The sequence below is a fragment of the Arachis ipaensis genome, chromosome B10, assembly GCF_059453495.1.
Source record: "Arachis ipaensis isolate K30076 ecotype BB chromosome B10, ASM5945349v1, whole genome shotgun sequence".
Lineage (NCBI taxonomy): Eukaryota > Viridiplantae > Streptophyta > Magnoliopsida > Fabales > Fabaceae > Arachis > Arachis ipaensis.
In genome coordinates this window covers 41,555,112-41,575,396 of record NC_142435.1, presented here as the reverse complement: position 1 = coordinate 41,575,396, position 20,285 = coordinate 41,555,112, and the positions used below count along the sequence as shown (strand labels likewise).

The 20,285-nt window shown below is 34.9% G+C and overlaps 2 protein-coding genes across 4 annotated transcripts; one reads left to right on the top strand and one right to left on the bottom strand.

The window, feature by feature from the left end:
- The first annotated feature begins 734 nt into the window (after positions 1–734).
- LOC107622845 (proline transporter 1) lies at positions 735–3,991 on the top strand. The gene is made up of 7 exons (XM_016324889.3): positions 735–1,349; positions 1,579–1,803; positions 1,891–1,985; positions 2,212–2,401; positions 2,630–2,754; positions 2,840–3,055; positions 3,485–3,991. The coding sequence occupies exons 1-7, from the start codon at positions 1,253–1,255 to the stop codon at positions 3,860–3,862; spliced, it is 1,326 nt and encodes a 441-aa protein (XP_016180375.1). The 5' UTR covers positions 735–1,252; the 3' UTR covers positions 3,863–3,991.
- A 610-nt stretch (positions 3,992–4,601) lies between these two features.
- LOC110267908 (uncharacterized) lies at positions 4,602–6,908 on the bottom strand. 3 transcript variants are annotated; one of them, XM_088507822.1, is made up of 3 exons: positions 5,875–6,908; positions 5,725–5,794; positions 4,602–5,193 (listed from the first exon to the last, which is right to left on the bottom strand). In XM_088507822.1, exon 3 carries the CDS (start codon positions 5,182–5,184, stop codon positions 4,951–4,953), a length of 234 nt encoding a protein of 77 aa, XP_088363948.1. In that variant the 5' UTR covers positions 5,185–5,193; positions 5,725–5,794; positions 5,875–6,908; the 3' UTR covers positions 4,602–4,950. The 3 variants fall into 3 exon arrangements, with proteins under 3 accessions (XP_088363948.1, XP_088363951.1, XP_088363955.1); XM_088507825.1 differs by having other exon boundaries at positions 5,725–5,764; XM_088507829.1 differs by having other exon boundaries at positions 5,732–5,764.
- Positions 6,909–20,285: the final 13,377 nt, after the last annotated feature.

Genomic DNA, 20,285 nt, shown 5'->3' with positions numbered 1-20,285 from the left:
ACAAAGGAAAAATTATTTTCATCACACATGTACAATTTCACATAACAAAATTAATATTTATTATTTTTTTGTTGTACAGTTAACAAAAATTGGCATGATTTGGGGTTGGTAGCTCAGAACTTTGAAGGTGTTGTTTCATTATCTATAACCCAAAAATATCTAGAAATAATTTCAACATTGTAGAGGGAACTCAAGGCACCAAGATGGAGAGTTCAATGAGAAAGGATCAAGGACGAACAATATTATCTTAGAAATTGACATCTTGCATGGGTAGAATCAGATAGAAAGCTCAAGCAATGCAATTTCATATTCCTCCTAATATTTTCTAAGCTTTAATTCCTTTTCCTTGTAACCTAATTCTTCCAATGTGTAATAGGCTAGCAGAGAACTAAGAAGAGTTTCTTTTAAAAAAACATCAAATATAAGAGTGACATTTTAGATCTATTTGATGCATTGAAATAAAGATTTACAGGTGGGGCCCACACGAAACCCATTGCGAAATAATTCAACAAAGTAAAATTCCGTGCTGGGATTCTCTCTTAAATAATGTTGATATTAGCACACAAAAACATTTATCTAAAACTTTTTAAGCGGATAAATATAAAATAAATAAATAAATGACTAAAATATCGGCATATAACATGAAATGTTCATGTGGTCAAACGAATAAATAAATCAGGTATACATCCAAAGAATAATGGGAGAAAAAAGGGAAGAAATTATGAGCATTGAAGAGTGAAGATCCACTTTCTCCTTTTCTTTAAGTTTTACTCTTTTTTTTTTTTTCGATTGTAATTGTTATACACTCTTTCTTTTTATTTGTGTGATGTGTTGTTCAATTAAGAACTACTATTATTTATTTCTTATCAATAAAATAAAACCTACTTTTATTTATAAAATATAAATCGCTTTTTTCTCTCTATTTCTTTAGTCTATTCTTTAGCAATCTTTTGTGATTGCATTTGGGAATACCCTTTCTTTTTCTTCAAAATTCTATGCTTGGTAATGACATTGCTAAGGCTGTTTTGGTCATTTCATCAATACAAGCACTCAACTTTGAAAAAAAAAAAGAAGAGAGAAGATACGCAAAAAGAAGGGTGGTCACTGGTCAGAGAGGAAAAAGGAGGTGATTCTAAATTGGGGAAAAGTGATTGGCTGGTTGGAATTGAATGTTTTGTAATATAAAAAAGGTTACCGAGGAGGAGCTCAGCGTGATTGTGTTGCTATCTTCTTATGCAATTTAGCCGTTGCAATGCCTAACGTGGGAAGGAACGATAGTGAACATGAAAATCACAAGGATGGTAAAGGCAACGTTAAAGCACCGGAAACCGCGCACCAGATTAGTAGCGGTTAGTAATAACCGCTTTTGCTTATATTTGCTTGCTACCGTACCCTTTGCATTGCAGATTTTTTCTTGAATGATGCTTATCTATCATAAATATTGCAGATTGAGACATAATTAAACATGCAATTTGTAACCCAATATAGCTGGCACTTCAGGTGCAATTGAAATTGGAACTTTGTGAACTTCGGTAAATACATGATTTTGTTTTTCCTCTGGAATTTGTTGGGTGGCAGATTCATGGTTTCAAGTGGCTTTTGTCCTAACCACCGGAATCAACAGCGCTTATGTGCTGGGATATTCCGGCACCATCATGGTGCCGCTTGGTTGGGTTGGTGGCGTGGTTGGTCTAATCCTGGCCACCATGATTTCGCTCTATGCAAATGCTCTTGTTGCTATGCTCCATGAGTATGGGGGGAGAAGGCACATCAGATGTAGAGATCTTGCTGGATTCATATACGGTAACAAATACTCATCTTCTACAAATGTTTTCCAATAACATGCAAATATTTCTTTTTCTCTCATGTTTCATCTCTTTCTTACCGCAGGAAGATGGGCGTATACTCTTACATGGGCTCTACAATACGTCAATCTTTTCATGATCAATACTGGCTATATCATTTTGGCCGGTTCAGCCTTGAAAGTAACAAATTCAATCTCTTCCTCAGTTTAGAATATGTTTCTTCAGATAGTGTGTATCTCTAGCCATTCTGTTACATGCATACAAAAAATTTCGTACAAAACACATTAAAATATAAAAATAAACATGTATTGGTTAATTTGGTAATTGAATTTTTTTTTTTTTGGTATTTCCAGAGGGTTTTTTTCGTGAATTCTTTTTTTATTTTTATATGTTCAATGTGGTGCAGGCTACTTATCTTCTATTTTGGGATGATCACACAATGAAACTTCCATATTTTATTGCCATAGCTGGCTTTGTGTGTGCAATGTTTGCCTTTGGAATCCCTACTCTTTCAGCTCTTGGAGTTTGGCTGGGTTTTTCAACTCTCTTGAGTCTAGCTTATATTGTTATAGCATTTGTGCTGTCCCTTAAAGATGGTAATATTTCATTTCTGCTATTATGTTATGTGTCCCCTTTTTTTTTGTCCACCAAGTTAACACATACCCCTCCACCCTTGCACCGCTTGTCTTATTGCCAGCTTGGTATTCATGTGAATACAAATCTTGCATCTCTATCCGAACTGAGTTGAAAATTTTCATGCATTAAGTTGAAGACACTATTTTTTTTAACTGTTCATTAAACAAGATGATTGTTATTAACATCAGGATTGAATGCACCACCTAGAGATTTCAGTATTCCGGGCGATGGCGCCGGTAAAATATTTTCGATCATCGGAGCAAGCGCTAATCTCGTGTTCGCATATAACACTGGCATGCTTCCCGAAATACAGGTCTCATACACTTACATGTTTTTAAAACATATTTAATGTACACAGATACTGATGCACAACATAAATTGATTGATGTATATGACAGGCAACAATTAAGCAGCCAGTTGTGACGAACATGATGAAAGCCCTGTATTTTCAGTTCACAGTTGGTGTTCTTCCATTGTACCTGGTTACGTTTACAGGTTACTGGGCTTATGGAAATTCCACATCAGCATATTTGCTGAACAATGTGAATGGTCCTGTTTGGGTTAAAGCTGTAGCTAACATTACAGCTTTTCTTCAATCAGTCATTGCATTGCATGTACTTACATCTAAACTTGAACTTCTGCTATTATCAATTGTTTTAACCCTGATAAATAATACAGGCCAAAATCATATCTTACAATTTAAGGAAAACAAAGTTGTCTCTCACTGGTTAAAGAAAGATCAATGGGGCTTTCAAATCTTGAGAAACTACGATGTGTTTAGTTTGCATTTTCATTTTCAATAGTTTCGATTTCAAGATTTTGTGAAGAGAAAAGAGAAAACAGTAAAAACAATAATATCATATTTTCTGTTTTTGCCTCTGTTTACTTTTTTCTTCACAAAATTCTAAAAATATGAAAAAATCGAAAATAAAAGCGCAAACCAAACACACCCTTTATTAGCTTGTGTTTTTGGTCAGAGATGAAATTTGGTTTACTCGAATTGTTTGAGTGTCCTAATGATCCTCTATTTTCACTTCTGCTAGATATTTGCTAGTCCTATGTATGAGTATGCGGACACCAAATATGGGATCACCGGAAGTGCCCTACAAATTAAGAACTTAACATTCAGGATTTTACTAAGAGGTGGCTACCTCACCTTCAATACATTTGTATCTGCTCTGCTACCATTTCTTGGAGATTTCATGAGCCTCACAGGTGCAATAAGCACATTCCCACTCACATTTATTCTTGCAAACCATATGTACCTAACGGCAAAGAAGGACAAACAATCATCCATGCAACAGCTTTGGCACTGGCTCAACATTGTTTTCTTTAGCATCATGTCTCTTGTAGCAACAGTTTCGGCCGTACGGCTTATCTCCGTAGACTCCAAAACATACCATCTTTTTGCTGATTTATGATTTAGTCCTTTTTTTTTTCTGTAGTCTTTCATCCAGTGTACCAGTTTTGCTTAGTACAAGTTCTAAGCTTGCTAAACAAAATGAAATGAAATGAAAATATCTGGAGAGTTGAGAGTTAAGATTTAATAATGAATTGAGCATATCAGGAGAGATGACAGTTACTTTAGCAGCATCAGTAAGATCAAATTCCAACAATTAAGTAGGCAAGATGTTTACAAAAAAAAAATGAAAATTTAAAGGAAAAGGTGATAATCGATATGTAACTTCTTAAAAAAATTGAATATACAATGTCATACATTTCTTCCTATAGATGTATGGTAAAGAACATAATTGTGTGGATGAAAATAATACAAAGACATACATTGATAGGCATTTCTAAAGTAGAATTTGGTAAACTAGGTTGCCTATAATGCTTCGCTGAAATCTCTAATTAAAGATCTAGAACCTGCAACCATTTAAGAAACAGATCCAGTTTAAAACGCCATGCTATTTCCACTATTACCACACTATATATATCTACTCATCTGGGAAAGGAAGTTGAGAGACAAAGTCTGCATTGTTCTAACCACTCGGGCTCATCATAGCCATTGACTTACATGCTTAATCCAAAATTATACATCTATACAAATTCAGATAACATGCATCTAAATCAAGGCACATTCAATGAGTTATTATACAGTTAATTATGATGACCAATCACTAAACTGAAGGAGAGCATAAAAGAAATAATCACTGAAACTGCAAATTAAACTTTGTTTAAAGTGTACACGAATGTATTACATAACATATAGAAAAATTGTAACATCAATCAAGTCTTTCCCTGTTAGTTGGGGGCTTTACAAAAAAATAATTTTCAGAAAGCAGGTTTGATCTTAAGAGTGAGCATAAGATGAAATGTTTAACTCAACCACTATCTTGAGTCTTAGAAACACAAGCATCTAATCGGATGACACACATGTACAGAGCATAGCATTTAAACTCAACAAATTAAACCCCAAATATATATATATATATATATATATATATATATATACATATATATAATGTTTGGATCAGCCATAATCGCAACTTGCTTATCATCATCATCATCATCCAGACAGAAACTTTACAATAATGAAGATGGTGTTGAGAAGTATGAGAGGAACTCTCAAGTACTGACTTGCATGAATGAGACCTATAATCTGGCCTTTCAAGGACTTTGTCCTCCTAACTGAGAAATCTGAGAAGCCCCACCCTCTCGGTGCAAGAAACCGGTCCTCATTTATTATTGCCAGTGCATTTGCAAGGAGCAAGAACCCCTCTAGTAGTGTCCACAAACCCATCTCCCTACACTGAAAACAAGAAATATATCACCATAAGAGATAGAACTCATCCAATCCATTAAACATAACACACTGTAGTGAAGTTAACAAATTCTTAAGTTACCTCATAAACTTTTTCCCAAATTGAAATTACAAGTTTACAAGTTCAGTTTCAGGGTTCAAATTTTGTAGAGTTTAGTCTCAAAATTTGGTAAGCTTGCATTGTAGACACGGACAACTAATAGCAAATAGTGCCATTTATAAAAAAAATTGCATTTTGTAGAACCAAAATCTCACTAGCAAAGTTACAAACACTTGGAGGACATCAAAAATCCAAATAACAGATTATGAAATTATCTTCTCATCAAACTTAAGAATGCACCAACAAAAAGTCTCATAAACTTTACCAAAAAAAAAAAAGAATATCCTGAAATTAGACTTGAGCTTATAATCTACGAATTTCAGTGCAAACAATTGAAGATACAGCTAAAATAAAGTAGGGAGAAACATAAAGAGAGAAATAAGTGAAACATGAAAGAACATTGGAGCGCAAGAGTTAACCTGGTACCGGAACGGTGGGTAGCTTCGCGAGGAGTGGACACTGGAGGGAAAGAGGTTACACACGGACACACTGAGAGATCATGTTCATTCGTTTCATATCCATGGAAAACTTGGAAAGAAAAGAAAGAGAATAATTCGAAACAAACGCACCGTTTGCTGTGCCATTCTCCTCATTCTCTAGTTAGTAACTACCAGAATACCTGTTGAACATTTATCTTTTTATGTTTGGGTTAAGTACGATTTTCGTCAATAAATTATAGGCTGAACAAAATCATCTTTTCGACCAAAATACCCTTATTCTTTTTCACCAAAATATCTTATTTATATTATTCTTTTTTTTTTCTTCTCCATCACAACAACAGCATCTCTTCTTTTTCTTTCTTCCTCGTCACAGCACCAGCAACAACAAGAATAAAATCAGAAACAAAATTAATGTAATAAACATAAAAAATATAATTAGAAAAAGAAGCAAGAATCAGAAACAAAATTAATGTAATAAACATAAAAAATATAATTAGAAATAGAAGCATAAATAGAATCAGAATCAAAAGTAGAAAAATCAGAAACAGAAGAACAATCAGAAACAAAATTAAATCAGAAGCAGAATAATTAAATCAGAAGCACAACAACAATAAAATCAAAGAAACAGAATCAGAATCAGAAGCACAAAAATAATGAAATCATCAGAATCAGAAGCAGAAGAACAATCAAAAGCAGAACCAGAACAAATCAGAATAAAAACAAATTAGAAACAGAATCGGAACCCTAGGGAGGACCAGCGGCGGCGAGGTCAGCAGCACCGGCGGAAGCGGCGACAGTGGCAGAGCGCGACGGCGACGAGACACCCCTCTTCCTCTCCTTGGTCGTGGATTTTCTCTCTCTCTCTTCGCGAGCTCTTCGACCGCGGCGGCAAGGCGTGGCGGCAAGGCGTGACGGCAAGGCGTGACGGCAAGGCGTGGCGGCAAGGCATGGCGGCAAGGCATGGCGGCAAGGCATGGCGGCAAGGCTCGCGTCTCCTCTCTCCCTCGCGAGCTCTCTCTCCCTCTGGTTTTGATTTCTGACGGCGACGGCGGCTTCAAACCTCGCCTGCGCCATCTCCCCCCCCCCCCCCTCTTCCTCTCTTTCCCCTCTTCTTCCCTTCCCTCTTCTTCCCTTTCCCCCTTTCCCCCTCTTCCGTTCTGTTTTTTGTTTTTTTTTTTTTCCTTTTTTGTATTTTATAATTTATTTAATTATAGATAATTTAATAATAAAAATTAAAATTTAGGTAAGAAGAATGATTTTAAAATTAGAGCAAAGCACAAATAGGTTCCTGACCTTTTGTACCGCGAATATTTTCGTTTCTGACCATTGAAAAATACTTTTAAGTCCCTGACCTTCATAAAATTCGGACGGATCAGTCCCTCTGTCCAAATGCCTCTGTTAGGGACTGATCCGTCCAAATGTCTCCGTCAAGGACTGATCCGTCCAAATTTTGTGAAGATCATGGACTTAAAAATATTTTTCAATTGTTAGGGACAAAAATATCCGCAGGACAAAAGGTCAGAGACCTATTTGTCCTTTTCTCTTAAAATTAAGTTAAATCTTAAGAACAATTTTGTATAAAAAAAAGATAGATGTATAAAAAAAATTTTTTGACCTATATACCTTAAATATCAAAATTATACTTATCTCTTTCTGTTTTGACTTTTTTTCTTCGGTCCTTAGATTGTCATTTTTTAAGATTTTTTTATTTAAATTAAATAAATATTGTATTTACGAAAATACATAAACATTGAAGTAATTACAAAAATATATCCAAAGTCACATCTCGAATGCTGAGGATTATTATCGAAAATGACCACATCTCGAATGCACAGATCCCGTTCTATGATAGGGTATTTACGAGTCATATCTTAAATGCAACCTTGATATGAACATGAACATATATCGAATACATTGCATTCGAGATACGCTCGTTTCGTGATTGAGGTTAGTGCATCCGAGAAAAATGCAAATAGCTAGGATGGGGGCTCAGCATCCGAGATACGCGCAATTGCGTATATAAGTCACAACATTCAGGAAGAATGTGGATTAAAACCATTTTTTTCAAATTTGTGAGTTTCTGGACGTGTGAAATTGAGTTCCTTCACAAGATATGGCCCCCGGACAATATATCTGCGAAGTGTAACACCTACCACATGGAGCCTTATGCTTAAGTCATAAGATAGAGGTGGTGAGACATTACGACCTCTAAAAGTGAAATGTAATATGTATATATATATAGTGAAGAAGATTTTTAACTAGGAGCCTTTAAAGAAAAAGGGTAAAACAAATTCGTAAAATTGAAAAGCGCAACACTCCCGAACGCGATAACGTAAGTGAAGCAAGGTAAAAGATAAACTAACACGTGTGTATATATATATATATATATATAGAAAACCCAAAAGAAACCTAAAATACAGAGTTACAAAATCTGTTTCTCCAAATTAATCTCTAAGAGGAGCTCATATAGTATATATAGTGGAGATAATAAGTATCTATGTAAATACATATGGCCAAAATAAAACCCCGAGAGATAAGATTCTTCGCTAAATCAGAAGCTTCCAGCATGCCTCAACGAAGATCCTCACGTTCTGCATATGAAAACCATAAAATTCGCATGGGTGAGAATCGAAAGTTCTCAGCATGGTTACAGTGTCCACATATCTAACATATAATGTCTTGGGAAAGTCGAAGGCAATCCTACCAACATAAAGTTAAAGCTTATAAACATATCTAAACCATGAAAGTAAGAGGCAAATAGCTAAGGGTCTTCGGTCTATCTAAAACTCCCCTTTCCAACTCCTCCAAACCTCCCAACCGCCACCAGAACCAGTTGTTACAAACACAATTATTACAGACAAGAAAATCACAAGTAGAAAGCAGATACAACAATTAAACAAGTAGCAACTAGTTATGCAATCAATTAAGCATTTCAAATAGAACACACCAAACAAACATATAGATACATATGATGCATGCCTGTCCTAGTGGCTGATGAGTCTCATATGTCGGTTATCAATCCAACCCGATGTGTTCGGTAGCTAACCCGGGCACAATCTCTCTGTTGCTCCTTAATACCATTAAAGGGAATCCGTGCCCTATCACCATTAGAGAGTATCTGTGCCCTGTCACCATTAGAGGGTATCAATGCCCTGTCACCCTTACAACCAGAGAGAAAAATACAAGCATACTCACATTCAACATTTTCCATCATGATTCATTTACCACATTCATTCATTAATCATATATGCATCTCCGGCATACTGCCTAATATTTTTACGCTTCCTCAATTAATCATAATCATTTAATCATCAATCAGATTTCAGTAATAATTCTTCATTCATGTCACTTACATTCATTCATTTATTCATTCATAATCACATCATTAAACATCATGAACTTAGCCACCGCTCAAAGCATATATAACCTTCCAGCACTTCTTCATTCATGCTCATTTACTTTACCCCTTTCTTCATCAAGTTGCCTTTCTCACACTGCTAAGCATACTTTACTACTCAAAAATTCATCTTTCAGGCTTTAAACAAGTGTTAAAAGGGTTTTCAAGCTAGAGGGATGGTTTAAAAACACAAAAATTCATAATGCAGAAAAACAAGGGCTGTGCGTACGCACACCCCTGCCGTGCTTACGCACACGACTAAAAATGGGTGGTCGCGTACGTGACTCCCTTGCTTGTGTACGCAAGTGTTCCAATCTTAATGGACTGCTCGCGTCGCGTGTGTTTCTCGAGTACGCATGCTTAACATAAATCTCAAAAAAGCTACTAAGTCCAGAATTTTTTTGTTTTGCACACCAATCTTTGAATACGCATAACTTTCTCGTTTTAAAATATTTTTCCCCCGTTCTTTGAACAGTGTAAACATCTCGAACCAAATTTTCTTTCTAAATAAGTTTGATAGAAATCGGAGGTTCAGAGACTAATTTATGCTCCACCAAAATTGGCCAAAAATCAAGAGTTTTCATTAAAATCCGCAAACCTCAACTTTCAAAACATACACACTTCAAACCTTTTAAAACCAAACCAAATCTTGCCATGACAGCCTCAAGCACACCAAATTCATATTTTCAACCTCCTTATTCACTCCACAACTTCCAATTCTCCTCTTCCATCAATCTCAACTCAATAATTCAAATTCAAACAATATACAACATACATAATCAATTACTCATATCAAACACAATATCAACTTCACTACCAATATAGTACCAACAATAACTTTAATTAGCCAAAATTCATAAATACCAACCAATCCTAAATCCTCAACAACATTCGCATCTCAAAAATACCATCATTATCATTTATCAATCTCATATACCAAGTTAGACATATCATTCACAATAGCACCGATCACAATCCCAAAAACCAATAACCACATACATAATAATCCATCCCAACCAATCAACAATTCAATTCCTATCTTACGGTCACTAGCCTAAGTTTTCACGACACATTATATTTTAGATACGAGAAACCGAAACCATACCTTGGTTGATTTCCCGCTCAAACTCGGAACACTCCCAATTCACTTTTCCTCAAGCTTCCAAGGCCTCAACACCTCTAAAAACAGATTTCTAGCTTGCATTCCACTTCAAGCTCCCAAAATCTTCATCAAGCTTCAATCCACTTACATATATATTTTACCTAATACATATAATATACACCCACACATACAAACTCAATATCCAAACACAACAAATCAAGTATTTCACTAGGATTGAGAATCCTTTCCATACCCAAGGATCAAAGAGGCAAGATTAAGCCTTCCCCTCAAGCTAATTGGATCCTATAATATCAAGGAGCTCAAAATCTCAACACTTTTTACCCAATAATTTCGAAATCAAGGGTTGAGAAAATTGGAAGGAAAATGTGGCTTACCTCTTACACAACCTTGTGGGCTTTGCAGAGCTCGACGCCGTGGTCACGTACCACAAACGGTGCGGCGATCGGAGCTTCGGATCAAAAGTTATGGCACTTTGAATCAAACCAAGGGTTTGCTCCTTCTTCCTCCACCCTTGAATAATTCCCAGCGTGTTTAGCTTAAGGGAAGGGGAAGAAGAGCTGTGCTCTTTTGTTTTAATGGGTTTGGGTTGGGCCAAGGGCCCAATACGGGTTCGGTTTGTCCCGTTTGGCTCAATCTTGGGCCAAATTCTTTAAAATTAGTGTCGAAATTTTCGTTTAAATTTTTTCTATCATATTAAACCATAAAAATCATGTTTCTAATTTATAGAATAAATTTTAATTTGTGGGTTAATTATTCATTAATTAATCAGATTTTACACGAAGGACACATCAATAGACTGAATAATATTTGGCTCTACCATCCGTGTTGTAATCCTCCCGTCACCAGCGTTCAAAAGATCGTCTGGCTACATTGCATCCAAGTTCAATGTTTGATAATGGATAAGAACATCCGACAGTCGAGGAATGGCCAAAGGGGGAGGCAGCAGAAACCTACCAATACCACCGCTGGGAGTCTTCGGTACAAACTCAACTTCGAAAGCTGTATCGCTTGACGACCTGCACTCGATAACATAGTTTGAATTGCCCTCACTGTTGTCCTCATCGGTACTATCATGAGGCTGAGCATAGTAGATCGATGTTGCCTCGAGCGATACAACTTCAGTAGTCGAAGGAGACGGCTCACCACTAACAACTACGTCACGGACTGCAGCATACAATTCCATCACATGTTGCGACATCAGCCGTGCATGTACGTCGAACATTACCCTCACATGCTGATCCTTATCAATCCAAAATAATTGGTTGGTAAATCCACCATTCTAAAGCGCCTTCAGAGATCTATATGCAACTCGCCCAACCTCTTTTTTTTCTACTGTCCCCATATTGCTCAGCATGACCGTCTTTAGCGCATCCAAGCTATCAACCCGGTAAGTGCGCAACATGACAGTCTTGTCAGACTCAAAAATCACTCCTTCATTACCGTGTCTGACTATCCCATTGGGATAAACCACCACAAAGAAGAATTGATTATTCTCCATCAGAACAAAACAGAAAGAAGAGAAAGAGAAGAATGGTTTGTGAATTGTGTAAGGAGAGGTATTAGGATGGTCTCTATAAATAAACTTATTCTACAAGATATCTTGGGTGCAAAGACATCTATACCATAATACACATATCTTGGATGCTAAGACTCTAATTATAATCTTGACTATATCTCGGATACAGAGGGGGGCATCAGGAATCTACGTTTATCTCGGATGCACTAATCCCAATCACAAAACGAGCGTATCTCGGATGCAGTGTATCCGATATATGCTCATGTTTATATCACGGATACAATCGTGATATGACTCGCAGACGCCCTATCATAGAACGGGGTCTGTGCATTCGAGATGTGACTGAGGATGCATTTTTGTAATTACTTCAACGTTTATTTATTTTCGTAAATACTATATTTATTTAATTTAAATAAAAATCCTTTTTACATTAATAAAAATATTTTTATTGTTCAATTTTTTAATTAAAAATAAAAAATTTATTTATTCTACCATTACCCAAAATACATAAGTATCCTTTCTTAATTCCTCATAGTTTACAGAAACTTTTTCAATTAGGACTAAATTTATACTCATTCTTTCTATTCTTGCTTTTTAAAACATTTACTTTGAATGTGAAGATACCATAGCACTTCTTAGAATTGGCTAAAGAGATTCTGCCTCATAATACATTGTATCTAATTCAACTTCATAAATTATTCAACAACAAATATAATTTAAAAGCATCTTATTTGAACTTTAATATAATTTATGTATATAAACAAAATTCTTTGATTTATCGTGTTAAAATAATTTATTTTTTAGATAAAAAATGTTATTTTACAAAAGTTTATTTTTTTGAAATAATTAAAAAAATATTATTTCCAAAAGCATCTTATTTGAACTTTAATTTCCAGAATGCGTTTTTTTTGTTTATGATGAGTTTGCCAAACCCTCGACAAATGGTAATGGCATCTTCAACATTGCTGACGGCAATGACAACCATTATCATCGTCTCCAGAAATATACAGATACACGATAATAAATCATATTTAACAAAGATTTTTTTCAATTATAAATTAAAAAAACTATTGTTTTCCCAACAAAAATATGACTTATTCTTATGTACTCTTTTGTACTCCTATGTAATCTGGAGACGATGATAATGGTTGCCATTGTCCATTGTGAAGCTTAAAAATTTAAGTACGCCCATTATTTTTGAGTATTTGAAGTGAAGTTCACTAGAGAAGCGGTGAACTTCATAATTTATATGAAGTTCGCCGGGTGAGGCAAACTCTATTAATATTATGGAGTTCGCCGAGGGTGTGGCAAACTTGTCCTAAATCTCCCAAAAAAAACTGTGAAATTAAAGTTCAAATAACGTGTTTCTGAAAATAAATATTTTTTTTAATTTATTTCAGAAAAAAACCTTGCTTTTTGCTTTACCTTTTATTTTTTATTTTTTGCTTTCTCTTCTATTCTTAATTCCTAAATATTGTGAAAGTGACGCTTGGATGAATACTCCACAGCTATTAGAATGCACAAAATATAATCGATTTTTAATATACCATTTAAAAAATAAAAAGGTAGTATTTCAAAAATGACTCTTGATGGATTTCTAAATTTTTTTCAACCTATCAAATTCAATAAATCACTTGACCTTATACCACTAGTCCTAAACATATCTATCCTACCCACACACATAAAATTGAAGAAGTATAAAGTTATAAAATAGCACTAAAAAGAAGAAAGTCAACTCAGGTAACAATTCCAAAAAATCAAGAATACACTTTGTGTAAGAAATGCAAATTTCTAATAGCATTATAACACTCTGGTCTAGCTCTACATTAAGATTTAAAAAGCATGAATTTTTAAGGGTACTGACAGTCGACAGATACTCTTTTCTTTTTTTTTCCTTTTTTTCTTTTTGTTAATTTCCAACTATATTTAAATTTTCAAAATAATCATGAATCTCAGTAGATCAACTTATGGCACAATGAATCATTTCCCAAAATAAAATGGTAAAGCAATAACTTTAATGGTTTTAAAAAAAGGTAATATGAGTAATATAATTTTGCAGGTGACTTAACAACCGTATAGATAATTATTCAGAATCACAAAATCAAAATATAAGAAAAAATCTATTATTAAGAAATAATGCAACTACAGAGATAAAATCCTATTTACACGTAATAATTAACCTAAACTATGGAATCAAATATTTGGATTAATACTTAGGCTGCGTTTGTTTACAGACACAAGACATTGAGACAGGGACGCAGAAACATAAAATCGTGTTTGAAAGAGGAGATATGGACAGAGACAATGTGTCTAGAGATACTGAATTAGTATATTTTGTGTCCATCCTGATAGGAAGGACATGAGGACACTAACAAGGGACATAACTTATTTTTCATTTTTCTTTCATTATTCTTATTAATTTTTCATAATTATATTTTTTATTATTATATTTTTCATCTCAAATTTTTTGAATGAAAAAATGAGAATAAATTGAATTTTTATAATTTATTCTAGTTTATTATCAAACAGAATAAAAGAACACAAAATTTTGTGTCTTTGTCCTTCAGTGTCTTATCTTGTCCTGTTTTCAGTGTCTTGTCCTGTCCTGTTCTCAGAAACAAACGCAGTCTTAGTGACCCTATATGATCCTTGATTTGGAATAATAGAGAAGAGCTTCATCACATATACTTGACTCTCGGACAAAAGTTCTTTCAACCTATGAATCATAAGCCTCCGAACAGTAGCTTGTATCTTACACCCCTACCAATACACAAGACAATTTATAGCAAATTTGACATCATCGACCAAGGAAAAAATGTATAATTCACACACATCAAATGATATAACAGTCAGAAAAAAATAGATCTCTAACTACAAAATAGAAGATAAACTACAAAGAGCTAAACATTAAATACAAATAATGTTTCCAAAACAAACAAATAAATCCAGGAGTAGATTAAAGTGGGAATGAGATAAGGACACAACATATGCTAAATTTCACATGTTTATAAGTTACAAACACAACAAAGAAAACATCTTAAATCAACCTAGTAACAATACATTTAAAAAAAATAAGATTAGACAATAATATATTAAATGAGGCATGCTTGAAACACAAGAACCCATATATTCATCAATTAAAATCAATTCTATAGAATTTGAGAGGAGCTGACCACTGAAATTGGGAATAATCCAAAGCCTAATCACCCTAACCTTAAGAGTCCATGTTTTATTCTTAGGATTAATCTTATTTATCATATTCATGGGAGTTCTCATTTTGGATGATATACTTTTCGAGGATTGGAAGGGCTGAGACGGTAAGGCTTCTACTTGGTAAAGGTCTTGATTTGAACTGTTTGTGTGATTTTTTCGGATCTGTATCATTATAATAACCTGAGAATAAAAGAGATTGGTGTCATGACAGATCTATATCATTATCTTGTGTATAATTAACTTTAACTTTGGTTTCTTTAAGGATTATTTTTTTTTAAAATAAAAATATATTGCTGCTTAGGTTAAGAAAAAAAGGAAGTTTAGTTTCGTTGAATTCTGAACTGATTTGATGAGAAATTTTGGATTAAATTTACTGTTTTATTATCTGTGATAGAGTATGTATGTAAGATTTTTGGGTTCATTTAATTTAAGTATTTTCGAAATTTGTTATTGCTGTTTGTTCTTTCATTTCTGAGCATGATGTTCATATATTTTTTTAATGTTTGTTGTTGGCTACAGATGATGAGGAGTGACAGATTTAAGATGGGGCAAGATTGCAAGAACAGTGTCTTCATAGAAGGAATGTGAAGAAAGATCTCAGAGAAATCTTCATTGAGATAATTGAAAGGTGTTGACAATGGTCGAATGTAAGTTTATCTCACTGAAATAAAATGGCACTCGCTAGGTGTCTAACAGAAATGTTTCTTGTTTTATTTCTAATTTTTTTAATTGTTATTTGTTTGTTTAATGCATTGGTTTGTTGGACAATACTCTTTGCGAGGATTGGAAGGGCTGAGACGGTAAGGCCTCTACTTTGGTAAAGGTCTTGATTTTAATTGTTTGTGTGATCTCTTCAGATTTGTATCATTATCATAACCTGAGAAAAAAGAAATTAATGCCATGAGAGATCTGTATTATTTTCTTGTGTATAATTGACTTTAGCTTTGGTTTTCTTAGAGATTTTTTCTTATGAATAAAAATATATTGCTGCTTGGGTTAAAAAAAGAAAGTTTATTTTTTTTAAGAGGAGTGCTAGGAGGCCAGCAAGTTTTGTGTTTTGTAATCCATTAATAGGTCATCAATAGTAATTTTAATGGTGTGAGATTACATCTAATGGTAGGAGATCACTCACTTTTCTTTTGATGGTTAAGTGCTGGCCAGATTGTTAAAAAAGTGCTGGCCCCTAGACTTTTCCTTTTTTTTTAATTTTGAACTGATTTGATGAGAAATTTTGGATTAACTTTATTGTTGTCATCTGTGACGTGTTAAACGTGTAATTTTGGGTTCGTGTCATTCTTATTATCCATTTGTTTTATAGGTGGTGTAACACCCTACTACATAGAGCCTTATGCTTAAGTCTTAAGACAGAGGTGGTGAAGTATTACGAGTATATATATATATATATATATATATATATATATATATATATATATATATATATATATATATATATATATATATATATATATATATATATATATTGAAAAAAATTTATAACTAGGAGCCTTTGAAAAAAAGGGTAAAGCAAAATCATTAATTCGAAAAGCGCAACACTCACGAAGCGACAACGTGCACGAAGCTATGTAAAAGTAGGCTAACATGGTTATAAACTAAAGAGTTCTAAGATACAAATAGAAAAGCTCAAGACTCGGTTTGTGAAGTTACACCAGGCATAGCACATAAGTATATATACATGTATATATGAGAGAACCCAAAATAAATTCAGAATACAGTTTACAGAACCTGTTTCTCCAAAATAACCTCCAAGAGGAAGCTAATACAGCATGTATATAAAAATGGAGAGAGTAAGTATCTACATATATACATATAGCCAAAATAAAGCCCAAAAAGCACAAAGATCTTCGCTATCAGAAGCTTCCATCAAGTCTCAACGAGGTGCCTCACATCCTGCACCTGAAAATCACAAAACATGTATGGGGTGAGAACTAGAGGTTCTCAGCATGGTAACAGTGCCCATGTAAGAACCAGAGTTTTTCACGCAAAACCGTTTTAATAAAGTAATTTTTAGTGCTCGGAATAGATTCAAAATTTAAAAGTTTTAATTTGAAAATAGAAAGGTGAAATTCGATTTCGATGAATTTTTCTGAGTTGGAAAATGTATCTTTTTCGAAATATTTTTGTAAAAATGTGTATTGGTGCTTAAGCTGGCAGTACCGGCTCTAGTCTGTCCAGTACCGTGTATTTTGGACAAATAAGATTTTGAAAATTTGGTTTATTATTTTGAAAGGATAAAAATAATTTAGAATTGAAAATCGGACACTAATCTTAAAGGTTTTGGCCCAAAGTGGGCCAAACAGACCAAAAACGCTAACGAGTTGTACCGGGTCCGAATCGGGCCCAAGGCCCAACATATATATGCTCATTAAATGAGCATTTCAGCTCATTTTCCATCACAAGAGAGAGGGGCGCGATTTGAGAGAAGAGAGGAGAAGAGGCGATGTTACTATTAACATCCACCTTCCGGGAGCCATAACTTGAGCTACGAACCTCCGATTGACGAGCCGTTTGCGGCCACGCAAAGCTCTCGTCGAGCTTTTCAATTCTATCTAAACAAACCTGATAAAAAATTGCGTCCCAATCCCCAGTTTTCTGCCCTAGAATTCTGCATTTTTGGGTTATGGTTTTGAGTAGATTTTGTGATTTTGCTTGTTTAGGTGATCTCTAGTAACGGGTAATTGTTGAATTTTACCCCTAATCTCATTGGGTAAGGTAAGGTTTCACTAAATCCTTGTGTTTAGTTGTTTTGTGTGTCTTAGATTTTGATTTTGATATATATATATATGATGTTAGTTTGAACTTTGGTGGCTTGTTGGTGAGATGAAAGCTTGTTGGACTCCAATCTTGGTGCGGTGTGCATTTTGGGAAGTGACCAAGGTATGGTTTCGGTCTCCTCTATGTAATATGTAATATCAACGGACACTTAGGCTAGTTGGCCTTAAGATAAGTTGAAAGATGTGATTGTATGATTAATTGTATAAAAATGCATGCTTGATGATGGTTTGGTTGAGGATGAATGTTGAGAATTATTATAGTTGTTGAGAGTTATTAGTATTATTGATGATTGATGATGAGGTGTGAAAATGTTAGTGGTGAATGAGGAGAATTATGAATCCTTATGATGATTTTGGATGTTGTTGACTAATGATTTTGATGTGTGATGATATGTGTTGAAGATGATCTTGTGGTTTTAAATTGTGTGGTTGGTGTTGATGAGTTTCATGATGGATTTGGTTAATGTTAAATATTGTTTGGTGATGATTACTGGGTTTGATGAGGAGTTGTTTTGGTTGTTGAGGTTATTGTTAGTTGATGATGATTATGAGTATAGATTGTGATTGAATTGAAAATTATGGATTGGTAGTGACACATGGTGGAAAGTGACAAAAAGGGTGAGTTATGATGTAAACTGGAGTTTGGAATGGTTTTATTTTGGTGTTGGTTGTGTGTTGCAAGGAATTGAGGAATTTGTGGAATTTGGTAAAAACTGATTTTTAGTGAACTTTGACAGGTCATAACTTGTGCCTCAATTTTCGAAATTTGTTGAATTTTGTTTATAATTAAAGTTCATTGAAAAAATCTTCAAATTGATATAAAGTTTGTAAAATTTGGATTTTTGTATAGGAAGTTATGATCATTCAAAGTTTGGTGTCAAAATCTGAAATTCTGCAAAGTTGCAAAATTTTGTGATTTCTGGTATGTGCGCACACACAGCCTTGTGCGCACGCACAACTCTGTAAATTTTTAAACCTGTGCGCACGCACAGCCTTGTGCATACGCACAAGCAAGGAAAGGCCTGCTGTTGAGAGCACTAGCACGACCTGTGCGCACGCACACGTTGGGAAGGCTAGTCTGTTGGGGGTGCTAGCACGCCTTGTGTGAGTGAACAGAATTTTGAAAATTTGTACCTGAACGTACGCACACCCCTATGCGTACGCGCACTTTTTAAAAATCTCTTTGGGCGTGAGCACGCACACCCCTTTGCGTACGCACGCCCTGTTTCTCAAACTTAAATTTGTTTTCAACTATTTCACCTTCCCAACCAACTTGTAAGCTTCTGTGACACCATTTTAAGACCCTTGGGCTATCTTCGGGTATTGAAATATGAGAAAAGTCCAAGGAGGTTTGATTTGGTATTATTTTGAAAAGTTAGAGAACAGAGGCCTAGGTTTCTGGTGTACTGAGGATGGGTTTGGTGGAGTGCGAAAGATGAATGGTATATGAATTGAAAAACTGATAAACTAATGAGTTTGGAATGGAAAGTTGATGATGGTTACGATGAATTGAAGACTCAGAAAAGAATGCTGAACCTGTTGAATGTTGAGAGTGTGCCAGGCACTATATCCTTGAGTTAAGTACCATGAGAACTCAGCAAGAAATGATGATCTTGTTGAATGTGGAGAGTGTGCTAAGCACTATATCCTTGGGTTAAGCATGATAATGTGCAGGGTATTATGTCCCTGGGAATGAATTACGATTGATAACTTTTTCTGCTGCAAGAGTGTGCCAGGCACTATATCCTTGGGTTACGCATGCGAATGTGCCCGGCACTATATCCGTGGGTGAATAGTGTGCCCGGTACCATATCCGTGGGTCAATAGAGTGTGCCCGGCACTATATTCGTAGGCGTGGCAGAAAAGCTACATCCGAAAGGATATGTCGGGTTGGCAGTTATGGACCGACAAGTGATATCACGAGCCAATAGGATAGACATTCATCATATGCATCTCTTATATGCTTGTTTGCTTTGATTACTTGAGTTTGCCTAATTGTATAACATGCTTACTTGCTTCTTGAGTTACTTGCTATATATGAAAACTATCTGTGCTTTATTTGCTTGCATTATCTGTGATTGTCTGGTGCTGAGGCGGTTAGGTAGGCGGTGGCGATAGGATCGCACGGAAGGTAGTGTGGTAAAGGCTGTGGAAAAGCGGCGACTGGTTTTAGTTAAAAATCCCCTAAGATTAGATACCTTGTTTATTATTTACGTTTTAAGTTATTTATTTTGTTGTTAAGTTTGGATATCTGTTAGGTATAAAGCTCTAGGATTGCCTCTGACGTCCCAGGGTCTTACATCTTACATTACTGGGTATTGTTACCATACTGAGAACTTCCGGTTCTCATTCCATACGTTGTTGTTTTTCAGATACAGGTTGCAACCCACCTCAATGAGTTGCTTGATGGTAGCAGAGCGGATGATCTTTTTATATTTTGTTGTCATCTTGGTTATTTTGATTAGTACTCTCCCTTTTGTATTTACTTTTGCCTTAGAG